The sequence below is a fragment of the Hyperolius riggenbachi genome, chromosome 12, assembly GCF_040937935.1.
Source record: "Hyperolius riggenbachi isolate aHypRig1 chromosome 12, aHypRig1.pri, whole genome shotgun sequence".
NCBI lineage: Eukaryota > Metazoa > Chordata > Amphibia > Anura > Hyperoliidae > Hyperolius > Hyperolius riggenbachi.
This window is the reverse complement of record NC_090657.1, coordinates 156074892-156098462: the sequence shown is the minus strand read 5'-3', so window position 1 is coordinate 156098462 and position 23571 is coordinate 156074892. Positions and strand designations below refer to the sequence as shown.

Sequence of the window (23571 nt, the reverse complement as noted above, 5' to 3'; positions counted from 1 at the left end):
ACTTGATTGCACGTATTTTCTGGGCATATCTGCCGACATGATTGCACGTATTTTCTGGGCATATCTGCCGACATGATTGCACGTATTTTCTGGGCATATCTGCCAACTTGATTGCACGTATTTTCTGGGCATATCTGCCGACATGATTGCACGTATTTTCTGGGCATATCTGCCCACATGATTGCACGTATTTTCTGGGCATATCTGCTGACATGATGTGTATTTTCTTGAGAAAACCTGCACAATTATGTGAATTTTCTGGGGAAAGGGTCACCAAAACTTGGGCCCACTGTCTTTGCGTTGCACTTTTCAAGGGAACCTGAGGTGAGAATAATCTTGAGGCTGCCATATTTCTCTCCTTTTAAGCAATACCAGTTGCCTGGCTGCCGTGCTGGTCCTCTGCCTCTTATTCTTTCAACCATAGACCCTGAACAATCATGCAGCAGGTCAGGGGTTTCTGACAATATTGTCAGAACTGAGAAGATTAACTGCATGCTTGTTGCTGGTGTAATTCAGTTTATTACTGCAGCCAAATAGATCAGCAGGGCCGCCAGGCAACTAGTATTGTTTAAAAGGAAATAAACCCTCACCCCGGGTTCGCTTTAAGTTACAGTTAGCTCCGCCCTCATCTGGTCATTGCCACGCCCATTTTTTGACGCGCCGCAGGTTCTATCCACTATTTTTTGCCGCTGCGCACTTAGCGTGCCGCAGGTTGTAGCCGCGCCCATATTTTGCTGCGGCGCGCTACGCGCGCCACAGGTCGTAGGGGGCCCACAATTACAATTTTGCACAGGGGCCCACTGCTGGCTGTGTCCGCCACTGGACAGGAACATAATCTAAGTTTTGTGATAAGCGGTAAGAATAGCCAAACAAAATTTGTGGGTTTTTTTGGTTTTTTCTTTAATTACAATAGCACTTTTTATTTTTAAACTGGAATTGGTAAATCTGAGAAATAATGTGTTTTTTCTATTTTTTCCTTGTTTTCCCATTAAAATTCATAGAAAACAAAAATTGTTCGAGGGAAAAAATGGCATACAATGAAAGTCTAGTTTGTCTTGAAAAAAAACAATATATATTTCATTTCTGTGTCATAAATACTAGGGATAAAGTTATTTCTGTTTGTGATAGAAGATCAAAGCAAGGTGGTGTGACACATCCCAACATTATTATGAGCTGTGGCAGATTAAACAGGCAGTATCACGCTGGCATCAACACTCTCAGACCAAGCTGCAGCATCTGCACTAGCTGTCACAGGACGTGTGCTCAGAAGAAACAGTTCAAATTGAGGCATCAAAAAGATCACTAGAGCGTGCACCTTCCGTCCAAATAACATTTATTCCTTCCAAAATGACAGTATCAAAGTGCATTTCCGTGTATCAACTAAACGTGCTGCATATCGAATAATACATCAAAACCTATGGATGGATCTTACATATCCTAGGAGTGCTCGGTCATCGGTGCAGGAGGTGGGTGGTGGGCACTAGGGTGGAAAAGTTATTTCTGATTAAATAAGGACATAGCTAAACTGTCAAAACTGCTCTGGTCCATAAGTGGGAAACGATGTCTGGATGCAAACAAAAGTTGGTTATCCTCTATAATAAAACCCCTTTGTCTCTGCGTCCCATGTCCGTGTGTGTGTGTCCCTGTGTGCCGCTGGGACAGCCAGTGGATGGGAGCAGGACAGGCAGGGGGCCGGACGGCAGGCTTGCTCGCGCATGCGCGGTGACTGTGCGGCGGTGGTGGCGGTCACGGGAGGATGAGAGGGAAGGGAGGGGAGTTAGGCGGGGTTTAAACACAGACCTAGAGCCAGTTTTTAAACGGGCTTAGGTCTACAAGTAGTTTATAAAAATGGCAGATCTCTCAGACTTTCAAAGAGGCCAAATTGTTGGTGCTCGTATGGCAGGCGCTACTGTAACAAAAACTGCCCGAATGCTTGGCATTTAAAGAGGTACTGTCTCAAAAGTAATGACTGCCTTTGAAAGAGAAGGAAAAAATTCCTCAGCAAAGCACAGTTGTGGCCGAAAGTCGAAGTTGTCTGAGAGAGACCGTCGGACTGTAAATTGAATTGTTAGAAAAGCTTGCAAGAGCTGAATGAACACCTACAGAACCCTGTTTCCACAAAAACTATTCGTCTGGAGCTGAACAAATCTGGATTCCACAGATGAATTGCAATTAGAAAACCTCTGCTCTCAAAGAGAAATGTTTTTAGAAAGTGTTTAGAGTGGTGTAGAAACCACCAGAATTGGTCCCTCGAGCAGTGGAAAAATGTGATTTTCTCTGATGAATCATCGTTTACCTTATCTCCGACCTCTGGCCGAGTGTACGTTTAGAGACACCCGAAAGAAGCATTTCATCCAGACTGCCTTCTCCCAATCGTAAAACTTGTTCTGTGATGATCTTAGGTGCTATTTCTTGGAAGTCCGCCGGGCCAATGTTTTCCCTTCATGGAAGAATTAACAGCCGAGACTGTTTAAGAATTTTGGGCGACCAAGTTCATCCTATGGTTCAAGAACTGTTTCCGGAGGGGAATGCTATCTTTCAAGATGATAATGCCCCAATCCATACAGCTAGAATTGTTAAATAAAGGCACGAGGAACATTCTAATGAAGTTGAGCATCTCATCTCACCACCACAATCCCCAGACCTCAGCATTATTGAGCATTTATGGTCGTTATTAGAGATTCAAGTAAGAAGTCAATTTCCGCCGCTATTGTCTCTAAAATAACTGGAGGGTGTTTTAACTGAAGAATGGGCTAAAATTCCTTTGGAAACAATTCACAATTTGTATGAATCAATAACTCGGAGAATTGAGGCTGTAATTGCCACAAAAGGTGGGCTTACACCATATTAAAATATATTTTGTTGATTTTCAAGGTGTTTCCATTATTTTGTAGTTGCTTGTTTCCAACCCCTGTAGTTGCTTGTTTCAAATCTATGCTGATACACAGTATAAAGGGGCCCATACACTCAGCCGATTTTCTGGCCGACCGATCGATCCCGATCGATCGCAAATCGGTTGGCCAATCGACCGATCTATGGCCGATTTCGATGGATTTCGATGGATTTCCATCGAACTGGCAGGGTGGAAAATTTAGGTCGATCTGATGAGATTGCTTATCAGTTTGCATTGGCCTTAAAGAGAATCTGTATTGTTAAAATCGCTCAAAAGTAAACATACCAGTGCGTTAGGGGACATCTCCTATTACCCTCTGACACAATTTCGCCGCTCCTCGCCGCATTAAAAGTGGTTAAAAACAGTTTTAAAAAGTTTGTTTGTAAACAAACAAAATGGCCACCAAAACAGGAAGTAGGTTGATGTACAGTATGTCCACACATAGAAAAATACATCCATACACAAGCAGGCTGTATACAGCATTCCTTTTGAATCTCAAAAGATTATTTGTGTGTTTCTTTCCCCCATGCACTGAAGTTTCAGGCTGCTCTTTTCTTCCTGCAAACAGCTTTGCCCTTGTTTGTAATTCCTCAGTATGTGAAAGCCCAGCCAGCTCAGAGGACGATTTATCCAGCTTGTAAAAGATAAGAGAGAAGCTGCTCTAATCTAAATAACATACAGGCAGTGTGCAGAGAGGGGCCTGGAAGGGTGAGTTCATAGCAGAACCACAACACTGAAGAACTTGGCAGCCTTCCAGACACAGGCCGACAAGTCTGACAGGGGAAAGATACATTGATTTATTACAGAGACAGTGATAGTATAAAGTGCTGCAGTTAGCCAGAAGAACACATTAGAATAGCTTTTGGAACTTGTAGGATGATAAAAAACAGGATGCAATTTTTGTTACGGAGTCTCTTTAATGGAAATCTGATGGCAAAAAAATGCCATCAGATCGAATTTCAATAGATTTCAAACTGAAATCTATTGGAATTCTATCCTGGTAAAAAATGTTCTAAAAACGCATCAGATAGATCATCAGATGCATTTCTTATCTATCTGCTGCCAATCTGACGAGTGTATGGGCACCTTAAAGGGAAGGTTCAGGGAGGGGATTAAAAAAATAAAAATAAATTTCCACTTACCTGGGGCTTCCTCCAGCCCGTGGCAGGCAGGAGGTGCCCTCGCCGCCGCTCCGCAGGCTCCCGGTGGTCTCCAGTGCCCGACCCGGCCAGGCCGGCTGCCAGGTCGGGCTCTTTTGCGCTCCATTTTTTGGCACTTCTGCGTCCCACGCCGGCGCGCTGACGTCATCGGACGTCCGCCGGGCTGTACTGCCTGCGGAGCGGCGGCGAGGGCACCTCCTGCCTGCCACGGGCTGGAGGAAGCCCCAGGTAAGTGGAAATTTATTTGTATTTTTTTAATCCCCTCCCTGAACCTTCCCTTTAAAGAACAAAATAGTTATATTGTCATTCACTTCTCTGACCGTAAAGTCACCACTGATTTGCTCAAATATTTTCAGTGTTATGTTGAATATCCCCACTAGAGGGCACAGGAAAACTAAATTATCTCCAGTGTATTGGAGTATAAATAATGAAGAATGACAACACAGGGACACATTATGTTCTGATGAAGGCTCGAGGGCGGGCAAAACGTATGAGAGATCCTTTCTTCTATTTAATGCCTGGTACACATAATGCAATTTCCCATCAGATTGACAATCGGATCAATGATTTCCAACAAGTCTGATCTGATTTCCAATCACTTCTATACAAAATCAATCAGAAAAAGATTGGAAATCGGATTGGACCTGTCGGAAATTATCTATTTGACCGTGTTACTAAGAAGTCTGCAATTGTTTTCTTTACCTTAACCCTTTCAGGACCAGATAGTTCTGGCCAATTAAAGTGGACCTGAACTCAGAACTTCCTCTCTGCTCTAAAAGAGAAACAGCAGCATAATACATTTTAAAGAAAACATTACTTTGTTACAGCTAATACAATTCCTGCAATAAATCAGGGTGTGTTTACTTCCTGCTTTCGTGGAAACAGACATGTTGCTAACAACCTGTGCTTTCAAATGAGCTTGTCTGCCATCTCTGCTGTGTCAGTTATGTGACACGGGAGGGATGAAATTACAACTTGTGATAAGTCACAGATGAGGGTTAATTAGACACTGTAAACACTCTAAATACATACGGGGTGCATTTATCTATGTTTCCCTTCTGTCCTGTGCAAGAGTTCAGGTCCATTTTAAGGAGCAGAGCAGCCTGTTTCCTATTCAGCCCTGTGTATGCTGTGATTGGCTGACAGTATTCACAGGGACAGCTGCCAATGAAATCAGCTTGTGACAGAAATGTGGAGGCTCTGCTGTCACTGAGATCGAGCGATGGAGCAGCGACGCTAACAGCGAGGATGGTGAATAGCTGAAATCTACATCCTGTCAGAGCCACACAGCCACAAGCAGGACAGATTCCAAATACATCCGTCCGGAATAGGTTAAATGACAACTGTAGAGAGAGGAATATGGAGGCTGCCATATTTATTTCCTGTTAAGCAATACCAGTTACCTGGCAGCCCTGCAGATCTCTTTGGCGGCAGTAGTGTCTAAATCACACCAGAAACAAGAACGCAGCTAACCTTGTCAAATCTGACAATAATGTCATAAACACCTGATCTGCTGAATGCTTGTTCAGGGTTAGGGATGGCCACACAATTCCTCACTGGGCACACAGATCCCGGGGAACGGATGCACTCTGAAGTCAGGTGGCACAGGACGGCAAATCCGACCTGATCACCACCTGGGCCACTCCCCCCGCCCCCATAAAAGGCACAATCTCGGCAGTCATTTTCACTGTAGTCAGTGTAGGGTGAGGAGGTGTACATAAGTGATTGATTGTCACTGACCCCCACACAGCATCACCAGTGTCACCTTACTGTACGTTCCTGTCCGTGATACCAGTCAGTTAGTCAGTGTCTCCTTTATTAACCTCCTGGGTGATAATCCCGAGCTGAGCTCGGGGTATGTCACGCTGGAGGATTTCTCAGGCCCTGGTGGGCCGATTTGCATAATTTTTTTTTGTTACACGCAGCTAGCACTTTGCTAGCTGTGTGTGCAATCTGATCGCCGCCGCTTGCCGCCGATCCGCTGCTACCCGCCCCCCAGGCCCCATGCGCAGCCTGGCCAATTAGTGCCAGGCAGCGCTGAGGGGTGGATCGGTGACATAATCGCGAGCGTCGCCGTGGCGACGGGGGAAGCCAAGCTGGATATCCCGTTCTGAACGGAATCTCCTGCTTGCGCTGATCGCCGAAGGCGATCGGAGGGGGTGGGGGGATGCCGCTGCACAGCGGCTATCATGTAGCTAGCGCTATCCTAGCTACATGATTTTTTTTTTAAATTTCAAAAAAAGTGCTGCGCCCCCTCCTGGGCGATGTAATTGTATCGCCCAGAGGGTTAAAAAAAATACAGTGTCACAGACATTTGTGTCACTGCGGGTTTAGCGTACACTCAGATAACCGCAGCAGAACAATCTACAGACTATATGGGATTTTTGGCATTTACACATGAAAAAAACCCTGTGTGTTAAATAGCTAATTTCTGTGGAATATTTTGCCCTTGACCCCTCCGCCATGCCCCAGTCTGGGTTCTGATACACGTTGGAAATGTTTGTAAGCATTTGCGGCAATGTCACACGAACAGGAAATTGCGATATTTGGCCATCACTATTCGGGTTCTATGATAGACAAAAAAAAAAAGGAATGCATCCTGGATGTATTTAGAGAGTTCAGCCTGTTTAATTTCCCCCTCATCTGTGTCTAATCACTAGTTGTAATTTGGTCCTCCCCTGTGTCACATGACTGCCTATGGCAGAGATGGCAGATAAGCCCATTTGAAAGTCCAGGCTGTAAATAATATGTCTGCTTCCATGAATCAGGAATTAGAAACTGCGCAGATTTATTTTAGGATTTGTATCAGCTGTAACAAAGAAATGTTTTTAGTTTAAAAGTTATTATGCTGTTGTATGTCTTTTAGAGCAGTGAGGAGGCCTGAGTTCAGATCCACTTTAACAGGAAATAAAGATGTCAGCCTCCATATACCTCTCACTTGTGCAGGTGTCCTTTAAAGGAAACACTAGGTGAAAATTAATTGATGAGATAAACCATTGCATCTATCCTCCTTCTCCTAAAAATGTCTTTTTAGATACTGCACAGTTTTATTTTATTTTTAAATCTACTTTTTAAGTTTTTACTATTTCACTGTCTCTGCTCAATGACACATGCATTGAAGTATGCCAGAGCTCAAATTTATGAATTATTGACCCCTTTTATCTCTATCCTGCCCTCAGACGCCATTTTCTGTCAGGAAAGTGTTCTATGGCTGTAATTCCTTATCAGTGAGTGCCCCGTCACCGAGCACAGACCACCGGGAGAACTCTGACATGGGCCGGACGGTAATCTAACTGGGGTCACCCTCCCCTGCAGGCACGAGGGGGGCACATGGATTCATACTCACCTGAGGACCCCTCACCATCCTCTTCAGGCACAAGGTGGACACATGGATTCATGCTTACCTGAGGCTTCCTTCAGCCCCCTCTAGTGTGTGGGCTCCTTTGGTGTGCATCCGGTCCCATCCTCTGTCCATTCCTCCCCTGTCCTGGCTTAGTCAGGGACTACTGCGCTTGCATGGCCGCATGCCTTCTTGGTTGCAGAGCATTCTGTGACTGTGCAGTTACAAGCTTTAACTCAGCACAGGCACAGAATGCTGCCAGCCGCAGGAACATGAGCACGGAGGCACGCAGCCACGGTCACGCATGACAGTGAGAAAACGGAGTGGCCAAGGAGGACACAGAGGGAGCTTGCGGACTACAGGGGACTGGAGGAACCCCACTCTGCCCCAGGGCGGGCATATTGCATGCTGGGATAACTACTACACAAGCTCCCAGAATCGCAAATGGAAACAAAATTGCAGAAGAATTGCATGCGTTTGTGTTTTTCATGCATTTGTGTTTTTCATGCGATTGCATTCCATGCATTTGCATTTTGCATGCGTTTTCATTTTTCATGCGTTTGCATTTTTCGTGCACTTGTGTTTTTCATGTGTTTGCATTTTCATGCATTTGTGTCTTCATGTGTTTCTGTTTTCATGCACTTGTGTTTTTCATGTGTTTGCGTTTTTTTAGTTTTGCGTCCATCACTTTTTACAAGCCCACAATTTTAGAAAATATTAGTAATATGCCCTTTTGACATGCATTTCAAACCCTAAGGTATCTATTTATGTCTTTTTTGTTAATTGTAATTTTTTTTTTATTCAAAGTTTTATTTGGGTATTTTTGGGAGTGTGGAAAGTAAGGAATTCATTTTAACTCATGTGTAGGACTGTTTGGCAAAATAAATGTATGTAAGTGTAATTTTACTATTTGGCCACAAGATGTCCTCGTGCATTACTTTCTATTACGTACAATTAGTACGCTAAACAGGAAGTATTGCGTGGATGTGTTACTTCCGACATCACAATGACGCAGGAATCTTATTGATGCTGGGGTTCATTGACACAGGGACTTACATCAATAAATGGAACTGTGCTCGCTTTCATTGATCTCCGGTCGAACAGGCGGTGACTAGTACCCCTGCGGGAAAACGTGCGATCGGCCGCGGAAACAGGTTTTTTTTCATGGACGTAGCTCCTACATCCAGCATGCATTTATGGACGTAGGAGCTACATCCAAAAAGCCACAGTGGTTTTAAATACCGGTCGGTGCTGTGAAGTATCGCGACCGTAATACTTCACTAATGCGGCCACTACTATGTTAATTAACAGTTACTGTGTACTATGTACGTTACTGTGTACTATGTATGTTACTATGTATGTTACTATGCATGTTACTATGCATGTTACTATGCATGTTACTATGCATGTTACTATGCATGTTACTATGCATGTTACTATGCATGTTACTATGCATGTTACTATGCACTATGTATGTTACTATGTACTATGTACTATGTATGTTCCTATGTATGTTACTATGTACTATGTATGTTACTATGTATGCAGGGACGGATCTAGACCAAATTGCACATGGGGCAAGGTCAGGTTTTGGCGCCTAAACTGCCATTCCCCATCCAGTTTTGGTGCCTAAAGGTCAGGTTTTGGCACCTAAACTGCCTTTCCCTATCCAGTTTTGGCGCCTTTTTAAGAATTCAACAAACTGCGCCTGGTGCAAGAGACCCGCTGCCCCCCCCCCCTAGATCTGTCCCTGTATGTATGTTACTATGTACAGTATGTTACTGTGTACTAAGTATGCTACTGTATACTATGTATGTTACTGTATACTATGTATGTAACGGTATACTATGTATGCAACTGTAGTATGTTACTGTAAACTATGTATGTTACTATGTACTATGAATGTTACTATGTATGTTACTCTGTACTATGTATGTTACTATGTAATATAGTAACTATGTTAACATAGTAGCGGCTGCGCTAGTGAAGTATGATGGTCGCAATACTTCACAGCAGTGGCCGGCATTTAGGAACGCACGTTTGCCTAATGAGTGGTTTGGCTCTGGTCATACATGTGCTCATATTATTATTACTGTAAAATAAATGAACAGCCAAGTTATACTTTACCTTTCAGATCAAACCACCATGACAGGGAAGGCCTCTCTGAGGGGAAGAAGAAGAGTATGATGGAAATGGTGATTCCAGTGACTGCATCAGAGGTAAACCTGCCACACAGAAGTATGAAGAAGTCATAAGACACTAGGGACACTGGAAACACTCCCACTATTCCAAACAGGTGCAGCATGGAGAAGTCATAGGACACTAGGGACACTGGACGCACTCTCTCTATTCCAAACAGGTGCAGCATGGAGAAGTCATAGGACACTAGGGACACTGGACGCACTCCCTCTATTCCAAACAGGTGCAGCGTGAAGAAGTCATAGGACACTAGGGACACTGGACGCACTCCCACTATTCCAAACAGGTGCAGCATGGAGAAGTCATAGGACACTAGGGACACTGGACGCACTCCCTCTATTCCAAACAGGTGCAGCATGAAGAAGTCATAGGACACTAGGGACACTGGAAACACTCCCACTATTCCAAACAGGTGCAGCATGGAGAAGTCATAGGACACTAGGGACACTGGAAACACTCCCACTATTCCAAACAGGTGCAGCATGGAGAAGTCATAGGAAACTAGGGACACTGGACGCACTCCCACTATTCCAAACAGGTGCAGCATGGAGAAGTCATAGGACACTAGGGACACTGGACGCACTCCCACTATTCCAAACAGGTGCACACAGTCAGAAACTGCCCGAGCACAAGGCAGGATCCACTCACAGATTTACAGATACACCGCCACTCTTCTTCCTCTAACAAGCATGTCAAACTTTTCTTCAGACAAAGAGACCATAGTGGCATCCAGGAAATTCCTAGTCCATCACAAAGGAAGTCGTATAATTCTTAGCACAGCCAGCAAACATTGATAAGACTCCTGCAGTGACGAGGTACCCTGAGGGCTTCAGCAGAAACAGAGTTCCTTGAATGCATGAATCCTTCTTGCATTGATGACAGACATCGGCCACTAACCCTAACCTGCCCATTATCAAGCCAAAAACGTGTGCATAAATAAATGTTCACTGGCTGTGCCTAGAATTATACGACTTCCATCAAGATCTTATTCCTCAGCATCATTCAACATGGGTTTACTAAAGACAGGTCCTGTTTGACTAACATGCTCAGCTTTTATGAGGTAATGAACGCTAATGTCGATATTGGGAATGCTGGAGATGTGATATACTTGGACTATGCAAAGGCCTTCAACACTGTTCCCCACAAAAGTCTGGTGCAAAAGTTGAGGATGCAAGGACTGGGGAAGAGTCTGTGTGCATGGATAGGGAACTGGCTAATGGACAGAAAACAAAAAGTTGTGGTCAATGGATCGTACTCAAAATGGGTGGCTGTTAGCAGTGGGGTCCCACAGGGGTCTGTACTGGATCCAGTGCTCTTCAATGTATTTATTTATGAGCTAGTAGATGCAGTTGAAAGCAATGTTGCTATTTTTGCAGATGATTCAAAATTGTGCAGCATCATCAACGCTCAGGAAGATAGGGACATATTGCAGCAGGATCTGGATAGGATGGCTATATGGGCACATAAATGGCAGATGAAATTCAATGTTGAAAAATGTAAAGTCATGCATTTTGGTCGTACCAATGGTCTAGCACCATACAAAATAAACGGGATACAGATGGGGACATCAAACTTGGAGAAGGATTTAGGAGTACTCATCGACAACAATTCAAATAATCGTATTCAATGCCAAGCAGCTGCAGCTAAAGCGAATACAATTTTGGGATGCATTAAAAGGGAAATAAAAACTCGAGATGCTAGCATAATATTGCCCCTGTTTAACTCTCTAGTAAGGCCACATCTGGAATATGGAATTCAGTTCTGGGCACCACATTACAAAAAAGATATTGCAGTTTTAGAGCAGGTGCAGAGACGAGCAACAAAATTGATACGAGGGATGAAAGGTCTTACTTACCAAGAAAGGTTAGTTAAACTGGGTTGATTTAGTCTAGAGAAAAGACGCCTTAGAGGGGATCTAATTGACATGTATAAATACATCAGAGGGCAATATAAAAGCTTGGCAGATAAACTTTTTGTCCCTAGGCCTTCACAAAGAACTAGAGGACATGATCTGCGCATGGAGGAAAACGCTTTAGCCATTTATTTAGGAAAGAGTTCTTTACAGTAAGAGTGATTAAGATGCGGAATGCATTGCAACAGGAAGTAGTTATGGCAAATTCCATATCTGTATTTAAAGGAGGCTTAGATGCTTTCCTTGTGTTGAAAGACATCCATGACTATAATTACTAGGTAATGCCCAGTGATTTTGATCCAGGGATTTTATCTGATTGCCATAGGGAGTCGGGAAGGAATTTTTTCCCTTTTGGGGCTAATTGGACCATGCCTTGTAAGGGTTTTTTCGCCTTCCTCTGGATTAACAGGGATATGTGAAGGTGCAGGCTAGTGTTGGATTTTATTTTCTGGTTGAACTCTATGGACGGATGTCTTTTTTCAACCCAAATAACTATGTAACTATGTAAGATGGACTACATGAAGCTTCTGCATGTCACTATGCCAATATTTCTCTGCGGAAAAGTTTCACAGTTTTTATGAGGAAGCCGGCTTTCTGTCAAGACATGGAGAATTAATGACATTATTGCATTACTGAGCATTAACCAGAAGCAGATTAACATTCTTCACAGTGATCGTGCTGCTACTGCCCGTGACTGACAGAGGGCTGAGGGTGGAGAGGTGAGGGATGAGGGCTGAGGGCTGAAGGTGGAGGGCTGGGGGCTGCCCTTTCCAATCTCCCACCCCAAAATAGGATTGTCAGCCCTGTGAAAGTGATCCCACCCTAATCACACAGTGCTAAGCCAAGAACCACATAGAGCAATATACTTGCTCCACATACCCACTCAAACGTATTTACAGATACATAGTCACTGACTATTCTCAGACGCGCTCACAATCTAATCCTACCATAGTCATAGCCTAATGTCCTACCATATTATTATTATATACTGTATTTATATATCACTGACATCTTCCGCAGCACTTTACAGAGTGCATAGTCATGTCACTGACTGTCCTCAGAGGAGCTCACAATCTAATCCTACCATAGTCATAGTCTAATGTCCTACCATATTATTATTATGTATTTGTACAGCACGGACATCTTCCGCAGCACTTTACAGAGTACATAGTCATGTCACTGACTGTCCTCAGAGGAGCTCAGCTCACACTCTAACGCTAACATAATCCTAGTCTAATGTCCTACTACATCATTATGATGTACTGTATTTATATAGCTAGTTCTAGATTTTTTGCTGCCTGAGGCAAACTTGTGAGGATACTATAGCTATTATAACAGTGGTGCAACACAAACAATAAAGATCCCTCAGTATAAGTAGTTAGGTAGCCAGGTATAGGTGCCCCTTGTATAGGCAGAGGCAGCTCCTCAATGATCAGCACAGCTGATGGCAGGAAGAAGGATCCTACTCTTAATCTGATCTCTACTCCGGACAAATACTTATTATTACCGCTGCTGTCAGAATGTTGGACATACCAAGTGAAGCGGGGGATCCTCATCCTGCATACTGCACTAGCTTCTGTGATAAGTTTTTACACTGAGTATGTAAAGGATCTGCAGCTGGTGATTTTCAGGGTGGCAGAAGGTTCTCCTTTTAGTAGGAGGCGTGGCTGGATCTAGCAGCAATAAGCACAGGCAGGTGATAACTGATAAGACACACAGATTTCTTACCCAGGGCTGAACAATGAGGCCCATCCAGGGATGAACTTGGGGTCCCTTGTGAACAGAAGAATGGCGAAGAGGCAGAAGAAGAAGAAAACGGCTTTCTCTGCAAAACTAATGAGGCAAACGCATGAGAAGCTGAACAAATCTTCCTAACAACACATGTAGCATGTCAAGGTATAACATGTTCTGTCAGAGCCGTGTTATTGCGCCACGCAATAACACAGAGCAGATAGCAGGGCTAATACTGACTAATTCAGCACTGCTTCTCCCTCCTTCCAGGCTGCTTTCTGACATGATATTCCTCTAAGCATGACTGCTCCACTTCCTGCCAGCCCTATTCCCTTCTTTCAGGCTTCTTTCTGATATGATATGATATTCCATGACTACTCTACTCCCAGATAGCACTAATCCCCTCTCCCAGTCTCCTGCCTGATATGACAGTCCTCTGGGCATGACTACTCTACTCCCACCCAGCCAGTCCCAATAACCTCTCCCAGGCTCCTATCTGACATGATATTCCTCTGAGCAGGACTACTCTACTTCCAGCCAGTCCCAATCCCTTCTCCCAGGCTCCTCTACTCCCACAGCCAAACCTTATTCCCTTTTCTAGGCTCCTGCATGACTAAATAATTATTTTGAGCATGACTACTCTACTTCCTGCCAGCCCTTATACCCTCTCCCTGGCTCCTTTCTGGCATGATATTCCTCTGAACTTGACTCCTCCCCTTCCGGCCAGCCCCGATCCCTTCTTCCAGGCTCCTGATGACATGATATTCTTCTGAGCATGACTACTCTACTCCCGTACAGCCCTAATCCCCTTTCCCAGGCTCCTGCCTGACATCATATTTCCCTGAGCATGACTCCTCCCCTTCATGCCAGCCCTAATCCCCTCTCCTAGGCTCTTGTTTGACATGATATTCCTCTGAGAATGACTCCTCCTCTCCCAGCCATCCCAAATCTCCTCTTCCAGGCTCCAGCATGACACATTACTCTGTGCATGACTACTCTACTCCCAACCAGTCCTAGTTCCGTCTCCCAGGCTCCTGCATATGATATTCCTCTGAGCATGACTACTCTACTCCTAGCCAGCCCTAATCCCTTTTCCCAGGCTCCTGTCTAACATGATGGAGCTCTGAGCATGACTACTCTACTCCCAGCCAGCCCTAACCTCCTCTCTTTTGAACTTTGATTGCATAATTTTGCCATCTCCATGTAGTGTGAGAGTTTACCAACACAACCTGATCTTAGTTTTAAAATCTGGTGGCCCTCACACAACATGCAGGTGGTAAAACTGGACAATGATTGGCCAATCAAAATTGGATGTGTGTACCCAGGTTTAACACACCATGGTTACTGACTGATTAGTGTAGATTATTACTGCTCTGGAGCTGCAATGCTTCCTGCTTTCATGTATTTCCTGACTAATGAGATCAGCAGCACAGAGTAATGCAACCAGGGACACTTACTTTAATGTGAGAATGTGTGGAAATAGTTCCATCAATTTCTTAGAGAATGAGATAAAAATATACATCTTACTGGGAGAAGAGGAATCCACTGTGACAACAATCATTGCACGCTAAATCACAGTATACCACAGACTGAGAGGAGGCGTCCTCAGTGACAATCGCTTCACACTACGTCACAGCATGCCACAGACAGAGAAGGAATCCACATTGATAATCACTGCACACTATGTCACAGCATGCCACAGACAAAGGGGGAATCCACAGTGACAATCACTGCACACTGCATCACAGAATGCCACAGACAGAGGAAGAATCCACAATGACAATCGCTGCACACTATGGAGTTGATTCACAAAGCCGTGCTAACTCATAGCACGGTTGCTATGAGCAACTCATAGCTATGCTATAAAACTTTACGTGTGCTATAACATACGTTTATGCGTGTTCATGCGACGCAACGTGTACTTTTGCGTGAGTTGTGCCACATGCACTCACACAAATGTTTGTTATAGCACGTATAAAGTTTTATGCGCGGTAAACCATGTGGGAAGCATAGCGCGGCCGTGCAATGAATTAGCACAGCTATTGTCACCCCTATGTCACAGCATGCCACAGACTGAGGGGAGGAATCCACAGTGATAATCACTGCACACTGTGTTACAGCATGCACGAGACTGAGAGGAGCAATCCACAGTGACAATCACTGCACACTACATCACAGCATGCCACAGACAAGAGGAGGAATCCACAGTGACAATCACTGCACACTATGTCACAGCATGCCACAGACAGAGGAGGAATCCACGGTGATAATCCTGCACACTATGTCACAGCATGCCACAGACAGAGGAGGAATCCACAGTGACAATCACTGCACACTATGTCACTGCATGTCAAAGACTGAGAGGAGGAATCTACAGTGACAATCAGGGCCCGCTTCCACTTGTGCAGTGCGAATCTCCGCGGTAAAAATTCACATGCGGATGTGAATTTCGCATGCGGTTGTATGCGAATTTTCATGCAAATTCGCATGGATGACGCTGTATGCGAATTTAACCCTGGCAGTGCCGGTGTGCTTTTCCATTGATTTCCATGCGATTTCGCATTCGAATTCGCATGAAAATTCGCATACCAAAGCCGCATGCAATTTCCCTGTTAAATACATTAGCGGCGATTCGCAGGCATTCCACACGCAGACGAATTCTGAGGGCTCTGCCGTGCAGAAAAATCCTGCACAGAAAAACGCTCAGGAAAACTGACAAGTGGAAACAGGCCTATCCACTTGTATTGGCTGTGCGAATCTGCATGCAGGAAACACATGCAGATTCGCGATAGTGGAAACGGACCCTCACTGCACAATATGTCACAGCATGTCAGAGACTGAGAGGAGGAATCTACAGTGATAATCCTGCACACTATGTCACAGCATGTCACAGACAGAGGAGGAATCCACAGTGACAATCACTGCACACTATGGGCCTGATTCACAAAGCAGTGCTAACAGTTAGCACGCTGGTGAAAAGCCCTTTATCACGCCTAAACTCAGTTTAGGCATGATAAGTTTAGGTGTGATAAGTTTAGGTGTGATAAGTTTAGGCATGATAAGTTTAGGTGTGATAAGTTTAGGTGTGATAAGTTTAGGCATGATAAGTTTAAGCGCCAACTGCGTTAGCACCGCAGTGCACAGCTGATCAAAAGTTTTGCGCTAGCAAAGTCTGGTGCACTTCGCATAGAGTTTAATGGTGCTGCTTTGCGTGCGGGACTTTGCACGCTATCTACACTTATCTAAACTTAGCATGCCTAAACTTATCACACCTAAACTTATCACACCTAAACTTATCACGCCTAAACTGGCTTTTCACCAGCGTGGTGCAATGGTTATCACGCCTAAAGTCTCTAACTGGGTTAGCACCGCTTTGTGAATCGAGCCCTATGTCACAGCATGTCAGAGACTGAGAGGAGGAATCTACAGTGATAATCCTGCACACTATGTCACTGCATGTCAGAGACTGAGAGGAGGAATCTACAGTGATAATCCTGCACACTATGGCCTCGATTCATAAAAGTGCTGTCGGGAAGGTAACGTCGAGCGGGGAAACACCGCTGTCGGTATTTCCGCCTTCAGGGTGGTAATTCATAAAAATTTTGCTACTTGTGACAGGCGTGCGGAGATATTCCGCTGTAGGCAGGCGTTAGGCTGTCGGGAGACATGCGGAAACAGGAGAAGCAGGCGGAATCCCTCCGTGCGGTGTTCTCTCTGCAGCTGCTTGGGAGGTCTGTCCCATTCACTGCACTGTATTCCGCACGCTTCTCGCCACATCAGAGGTAGCGGTAATACCCGTCCGCATACCGCTACCTCTAATCTTTATGAATTGACATTTGTTACTTTTGCTATGATAATCACCGCGCAAGGCGGTGATTGATCACTCTGCTCGCGAATGTCGGCTTTTCATGCGGAAAAAGCCTTTATGAATACAGATTTTGCTGTGTGGTCGGTAAAATGAGCAGTTTTCAGCATTTCCGAATGCGGGAATGCTTTATGAATCGAGGCCTATGTCACAGCATGTCACAGACAGAGGAGGAATCCACAGTGACAATCACTGCACACTATGTCACAGCATGTCAGAGACTGAGAGGAGGAATCTACAGTGATAATCCTGCACACTATGTCACTGCATGTCAGAGACCGAGAGGAGGAATCTACAGTGATAATCCTGCACACTATGTCACAGCATGCCACAGACAGAGGAGGAATCCACAGTGACAATCACTGCACACTATGTCACAGCATGTCAGAGACAGAGGAGCATAAAGAAACTGTAAACCTAAATATGTTCAGACTGCTTAGCCATTGTACCCCTACCCCATCCCCTTCCATGCCCCGTTCCCCTTGCCTTGGCAATGCCTGAATGAACCTTAGTAATGCCTATCTTTGATTTGATTTCAGCATCTATAAGGCATCCAGGAAGTAGAAGTTGTAGGGTTTTGCTGGGGGTTGGACTGTTACTCACATGGTGGGGCCCAGCTTTCTGTAGTCCTCCGATATTACTTCTCTGGCTTTTGCCTCTGCATCCAATCGCACCTCTGACTTTTTCTTGTTTTTACACCTGATGTGACGACACAGAAAACATTTTTGTTTCAAAAAAAATGAATTAAAGGAGAAGTGTAGTTTATTCAAAGCCTCACAGCAGTGGTGGTTTCGGTAACCCCATGTGTCTGCTAAACAAATCCCGGGACGCAAACCTGCTGATTCTGTTTCCATGGAAAAGGGAATGAAAAGTTCTCGATCCCTGGAGAACATGCTGTATACATGTGGGGGAGCAGGCTAACCCCACTCCACTCCCTAACCCCCTGACAGGTACCCTAGAGTGATGAGACTTTATGGGATCACTCTCTCCCCTCCCCCCATCAGCACAAATACATGGTTAGTGCCACATCTGTGCCCTTTTGTGCTGGAATCATTAAAGGAATACTGTTGGGGGTCGAGAGAAAATGAGTTGAACTTACCTGGGGCTTCTAATGGTCCCCCGCAGACATCCTGTGCCCGCGCAGCCACTCACTGATGCTGACTCACTGACTCACTGATGCAGACTTTAAAGTCTGAAAACCACTGCGCCTGTGTTGCCGTGTCCTCACTCCTGCTGAGGTCACCAGGAGCGTACTGCACAGGCACAGACCATACTGGGGCTGCGCAGTACGCTTCTGGTTGACATCAGCGGGAGCGAGGACACGGCAACGCAGGCGCAGTGGTTTTCAGACTTTAAAGTCTGAAATTCCAGAAGCAAACCGGAGGCAGGGCCAGAGCATCAGTGAGTGCATGCGCGGGCACAGGATGTCTGCGGGGGCTACTTTAGCTTTGAGGTTAATACCAATTATTTTTCACACCACACGGGCATGAAAGCAGATTGGTTGGTTAGTGTCGTACTTGTGCCTGTTTGTGGCTAAGGTGAAACTGAAATCTTTAATATCTTGAAAACTAAAAGAGGTACAGTAGAAGAGATTTTTCTGTGCTTTAAATGGGAACAAATGCAGCACTAACCAGACAGGGTGGAATTTTCATTTGTGCTGATTATAGAGGGATAACTTCACTGAGCTCTTTATGGATAATGTTTTTTTCCTCTTCAAAGGACAGTGCAAAATGCGGTTCATGTTTATGAACGGTCCGTATATTTTTGGATGGTTGGTAAGCCCCAATCAAAATGCGACTGGAAACCGTCCCACGTCTGCCCCAGTTTTTATGGCACGGCTTGATAAAGCAGCCCATGGCTTGGCCAGCTCAGTACTGACTTACCATATTTTTCACCTTATAAGACGCACCAAAAAAGCCCCTTTTTTATGCATTTTCGCGTTGCAAACACTGAAACGCGTGCGCATCTGTAAATTTTTTTGCAATCGATCCAAAACTCGCAGGGACTTTTTCCCCCACTTTGGGGTGGTGCGTCTTATAAGGTGAAAAATGCGGTATCTACTACAGCTGGGTGAGTAGACCGCTATTGGTTATGGCTGATGGAGGTCCATAAACACAAGTTCATTATTTACTATACAACCAGACTCCACTTACAGGATGTCAGGACATGCCATACCTGAAGCTAATCACTCCATGAAACAGTGAGATCCAGAGCCAACCAATGATAAGGAATAAAATCATCAGAGGGAAGGCGAAGACAAACCAGGAGCCAAAGTTCACAACGTCACAACCTGGGAAGAAACTGCACAAGAAAAAAAAATTATAAAAAACACCCTGAAACTGAGATGCAGCACAGTGGCCAAGACCATACAGCGGTTTAATAGGACACATTCGACTCAGGACAGGCCATGGTCGAGAGGTTGAGAGCACATGCTCAGCATCATACCCACAGGTTGTCTTTTGCAAATATGATTATTGAGCGAGTCCATCGTGATAGCGCCAAACACAGCTCCAAGACCACCACTGCCTTGCTAAAGAAACTGAAGGTAAAGGGGCTGGACTGGCTAAGCATGTCTCCAGACCTGAACCCTATTGAGCACCTGTGAGGCATCCTCATACAGAAGGTGGAGGAGCGCAAGGTCTCTAACATCCACCAGCTTCATCATGGAGGAAGGGGAAGAGGATTCCAGTGACACTTTTGACGCTTTAGTGACCTCCATGCCCAAAAGAGTTACAGCATTGCTGGAGAATAATGGCAGTGCACAAAATATTGACACTTTGGGCGGGACTTTGATATTCTTCACTATTTTTTTTAATACTATTTATTGAAGGTATTTTTGTAAGAAACAAGCAAACAGATTTGCATCCAGAAGGCAGACCGTATGTGGAACCAAAATGTTCCAATATCTGGAGGCGCAGCTCTTCATAGACAAGCAAATTATGACTTTATCGGAAATATAACAGTAAAGTACATTCATTCTGACATTTGCTTATATCATATACATATCTAATCAAATAGTATGGATTCACAAAAGAACAATTAACAAATACTCAGTCGGACTTATGACTCAACCACCTTTAGGCACTTATGTACTGTTATAGAACCGTTGCAGGGGTGATCACAGATATGCAAATTGTTCTGAGTTGATGCAAATTTATGCAAAATCTTATGCAAATATATGCAGCTTGAAAATGGACCAATCAGTTTAAACCTGTGTTTAAATTCATTGGTCCTTATTCATGTTGCATATATTTGCATAAAAAATGGAGAATTTGAATTCAGAAAAATTTGCATCTCATTGATCGGGATGATAGTTGCATGACCGAGTCAGGCGGAAAATGTCATCTCTCCCCCTCCCCTCCCCCCCTCCACTGTCTGGCATGTTAATAGGATTTGAAGATCCACCATAGTCAACTCCAGGTTACCCCTGTCCAATCCCACCACATCACCATTGCCAGTTTTCTCCAATCGCCTCAAGGACCTTATTAAAGTCTTCCGACTCCCTGAACATGCTCCATAACGGCCATGTCTTGTGGAAACCTTCCGTTCTATTCAATGCAGTATGGGTTACATCTTCCATTACGACCAAACAAGATAAATAGAGGCGCCAAAACAGAATAAAATTGGTTAAAAACCGTCTAAAAATGGGGGAAAGGGTGGATCCACTTCCCCCAATGGAAATGACCAGGCTAAATCCAGCTGTAAATAATGCAAAAATTATTTATTCACAAGATTGGTCTCCAAATACAGTGCAACGCGTTTCACGGGTTGCACTGTATTTGGAGACTAATCTTGTGAAGGTCTTCAAGCTCAGCTTTTGGTCATACCTGAGATGGCTTTACTTCTAGATGCCTTAGCATGTGTTATATTTGGGAGTAGCCCTACCAGTCCAAACCCAGCTTCCCCTGCACTCGTCTAAGATCTGACAGTGACACCAAGTATCCCAAACCACAATATCGGTTAGATTTAGATGTTTGAGCTCTCTCCAGTCCCAGTGTGCATACGCTCCACTTTGCAGAGGGAGGTCCGGATGAGAGGTAGCCATGGCGACGGCCATGGAGAGACTTTCCTGAGTCTTTGTAGTTTAGCAAATTCCTGTAAGGTTCGGATGCACAAGAGTGGGAGCTTCCACGATAAGGAGGTGGAGTTCGCCCTCCACAACAGGCTGCTCAAGCTATATAGTGGTTTGCAAAAGTATTCCGCCCCCTTGAAGTTTCCTACATTTTGTCATATTACTGCCACAAACATGAATCAATTTTATTGGAATTCCACGTGATAGACCAATACAAAGTGGTGTACACGTGAGAAGTGGAACGAAAATCATACATGATTCCAAATTTTTTTTTAATAAAAAAATAACTGCAAAGTGGGGTGTACATAATTATTCAGCCCCCTTTGGCCAGAGTGCAGTCAGTTGCCCATAGACATTGCCTGATGAGTGCTGATGACTAAATAGAGTGCACCTGTGTGTAATCTAATGTCAGTACAAATACAGCTGCTCCGTGATGGCCTTAGAGGTTGTCTAAGAGAATATTGGGAGCAACAACACCATGAAGTCCAAAGAACACACCAGACAGGTCAGGGATATAAAGTTATTGAGAAATTTAAAGCAGGCTTAGGCTACAAAAAGATTTCCAAAGCCTTGAACATCCCATGGAGCACTGTTCAAGCGATCATTCAGAAATGGAAGTAGTATGGCACCACTGTAAACCTACCAAGACAAAGCCATCCACCTAAACTCACAGGCCGAAGAAGGAGAGCACTGATCAGAAATGCAGTCAACTAAAATCTCTTATCCCCCAGATCAACTTGAGGAACTGGATGGAAGCCGGGATTGAGCTAGTAAACAATCTAATTCATCAATCTACCTTAGCCTCCTTCGACTTCCTTAAATGGAAATACAAACTAAATAATCAACACCTATACACCTACCTCCAAATTTCCCACCTTCACAAAACGAAACCCATAAAACTTATTAGCCTGCCTACTGAAATATGGGAAGCACTCTTTCCTTCAATACCCACCAAATCCTCAATAGGCAACATATCATTCTGGTACAAACTCATCAATGGCAATTCTTTGGATCCCCTGGCAAATTTTACAACACTCTGGGAAACAGCCCTTAAAATCCCTCTAAATACTAAAGTACTGCAAACAGCGTTATTAGAACAAAAGAAACACACAAGATGTATTACACATGTGGAAACGACAAAAAAAAACATTTATAACTGGTACCTCACTCCTAAAATAATTGCCAGATATTCCCCTTCTTCATCCCCACTATGTTGGAGAACCTGTGATCAAGAGGGCTCTCTCCTACATATTCTATGGCTTTGCCCCAAAGTCCAGCCATTCTGGGCTCTAATATTCCAAGTCATATCTTACATTGTAAAGACCCAGGTAAACAAAAACCCACTCTTAGGGCTGTTCCTAATTGGCTTAGACAACTTCCAGACACAACATAGGACTAGGAGCACCCACATAATTAATGCAGCTCGACAACTACTCCTGACGTCATGGAAGAGTGACCAAATCCCATCCCTTATCCAATTAAAAAATCTAGTGAATTTCAACCTCCACATGGAATACCTATTCCTCAGACGTCATTTCCCGGGAAAAACCTCAGATCACTTAACAATAGACTGGGAAAACTTCTTTCCCCAACAGGCAACTTATAACATCCAAACATAGCCCTTGAGCCACACACAAAAAAAAACAAACACAAACACAAACATAAACTAAACTAGAGAAAGCCAACAATCTCACATGGGGAACCAACTCCCGTTCAATTAACCTCCCCCCCCCCCCCCCCATCCCTCCCTCTGGCTTGGCAGGCCCACTTAGAAACAGCACACCCGTGGCTAAGACAGTCAGGGTTGGTGCTGAAGCATACTCCACATAAATGCGTTCCAGTAAGACAACTTTACCCTTCACCTTAACTACTACCGGATCCAACTTATTCCACAGGTAAAGTTAATATGTCATTTAGTTGCTGTATTCTCCACCATCCAAAACCTTTAGATGTTCTAACGGTACATGAACCATATATCCAGGCACATTATAACTACAAACTTAGTGTAGATTCACAGCTTGAACTTTAAAGTTATAGAACACTGTTATATGTACGAAATATATCCGTATGTTAGTAATTGGTTTTGCCACCATCTTTTCTTATGAAAATGCGTGTAATTTGCTACCTATAAGCACATATGTTATACTTGCAGAGATCTACAGCTCAGGTGGGGGAATCTGTCCATAGGACAACTATTAGTCGTGCACTGCACAAAGTTGGCCTTTATGAAAGAGTGGCAAGAAGAAAGCCATTGTTAACAGAAAAGCATAAGAAGTCCCGTTTGCCGCAAGCCATGTGGGGGACACAGCAAACATGTGGAAGAAGGTGCTCTGGTCAGATGAGACCAAAATGGAACTTTTTGGCCAAAATGCAAAACACTATGTGTGGTGGAAAACTAA

General features: G+C 44.3%; 1 protein-coding gene across 1 annotated transcript in view; it reads right to left on the bottom strand.

Annotated features, from left to right (window-relative positions):
- Positions 1 to 23571, bottom strand: part of SLC13A3 (solute carrier family 13 member 3) — an 81248-nt gene that overhangs the window by 16846 nt on the left and 40831 nt on the right. The window contains exons 6-9 of the mRNA XM_068263875.1: positions 19276 to 19401; positions 17704 to 17799; positions 13233 to 13337; positions 9521 to 9618 (exon numbers count right to left, since the gene is read on the bottom strand). Of these exons, the coding sequence (XP_068119976.1) occupies positions 9521 to 9618; positions 13233 to 13337; positions 17704 to 17799; positions 19276 to 19401 (425 nt within the window). The remainder of the gene's footprint in view (positions 1 to 9520; positions 9619 to 13232; positions 13338 to 17703; positions 17800 to 19275; positions 19402 to 23571) is intronic.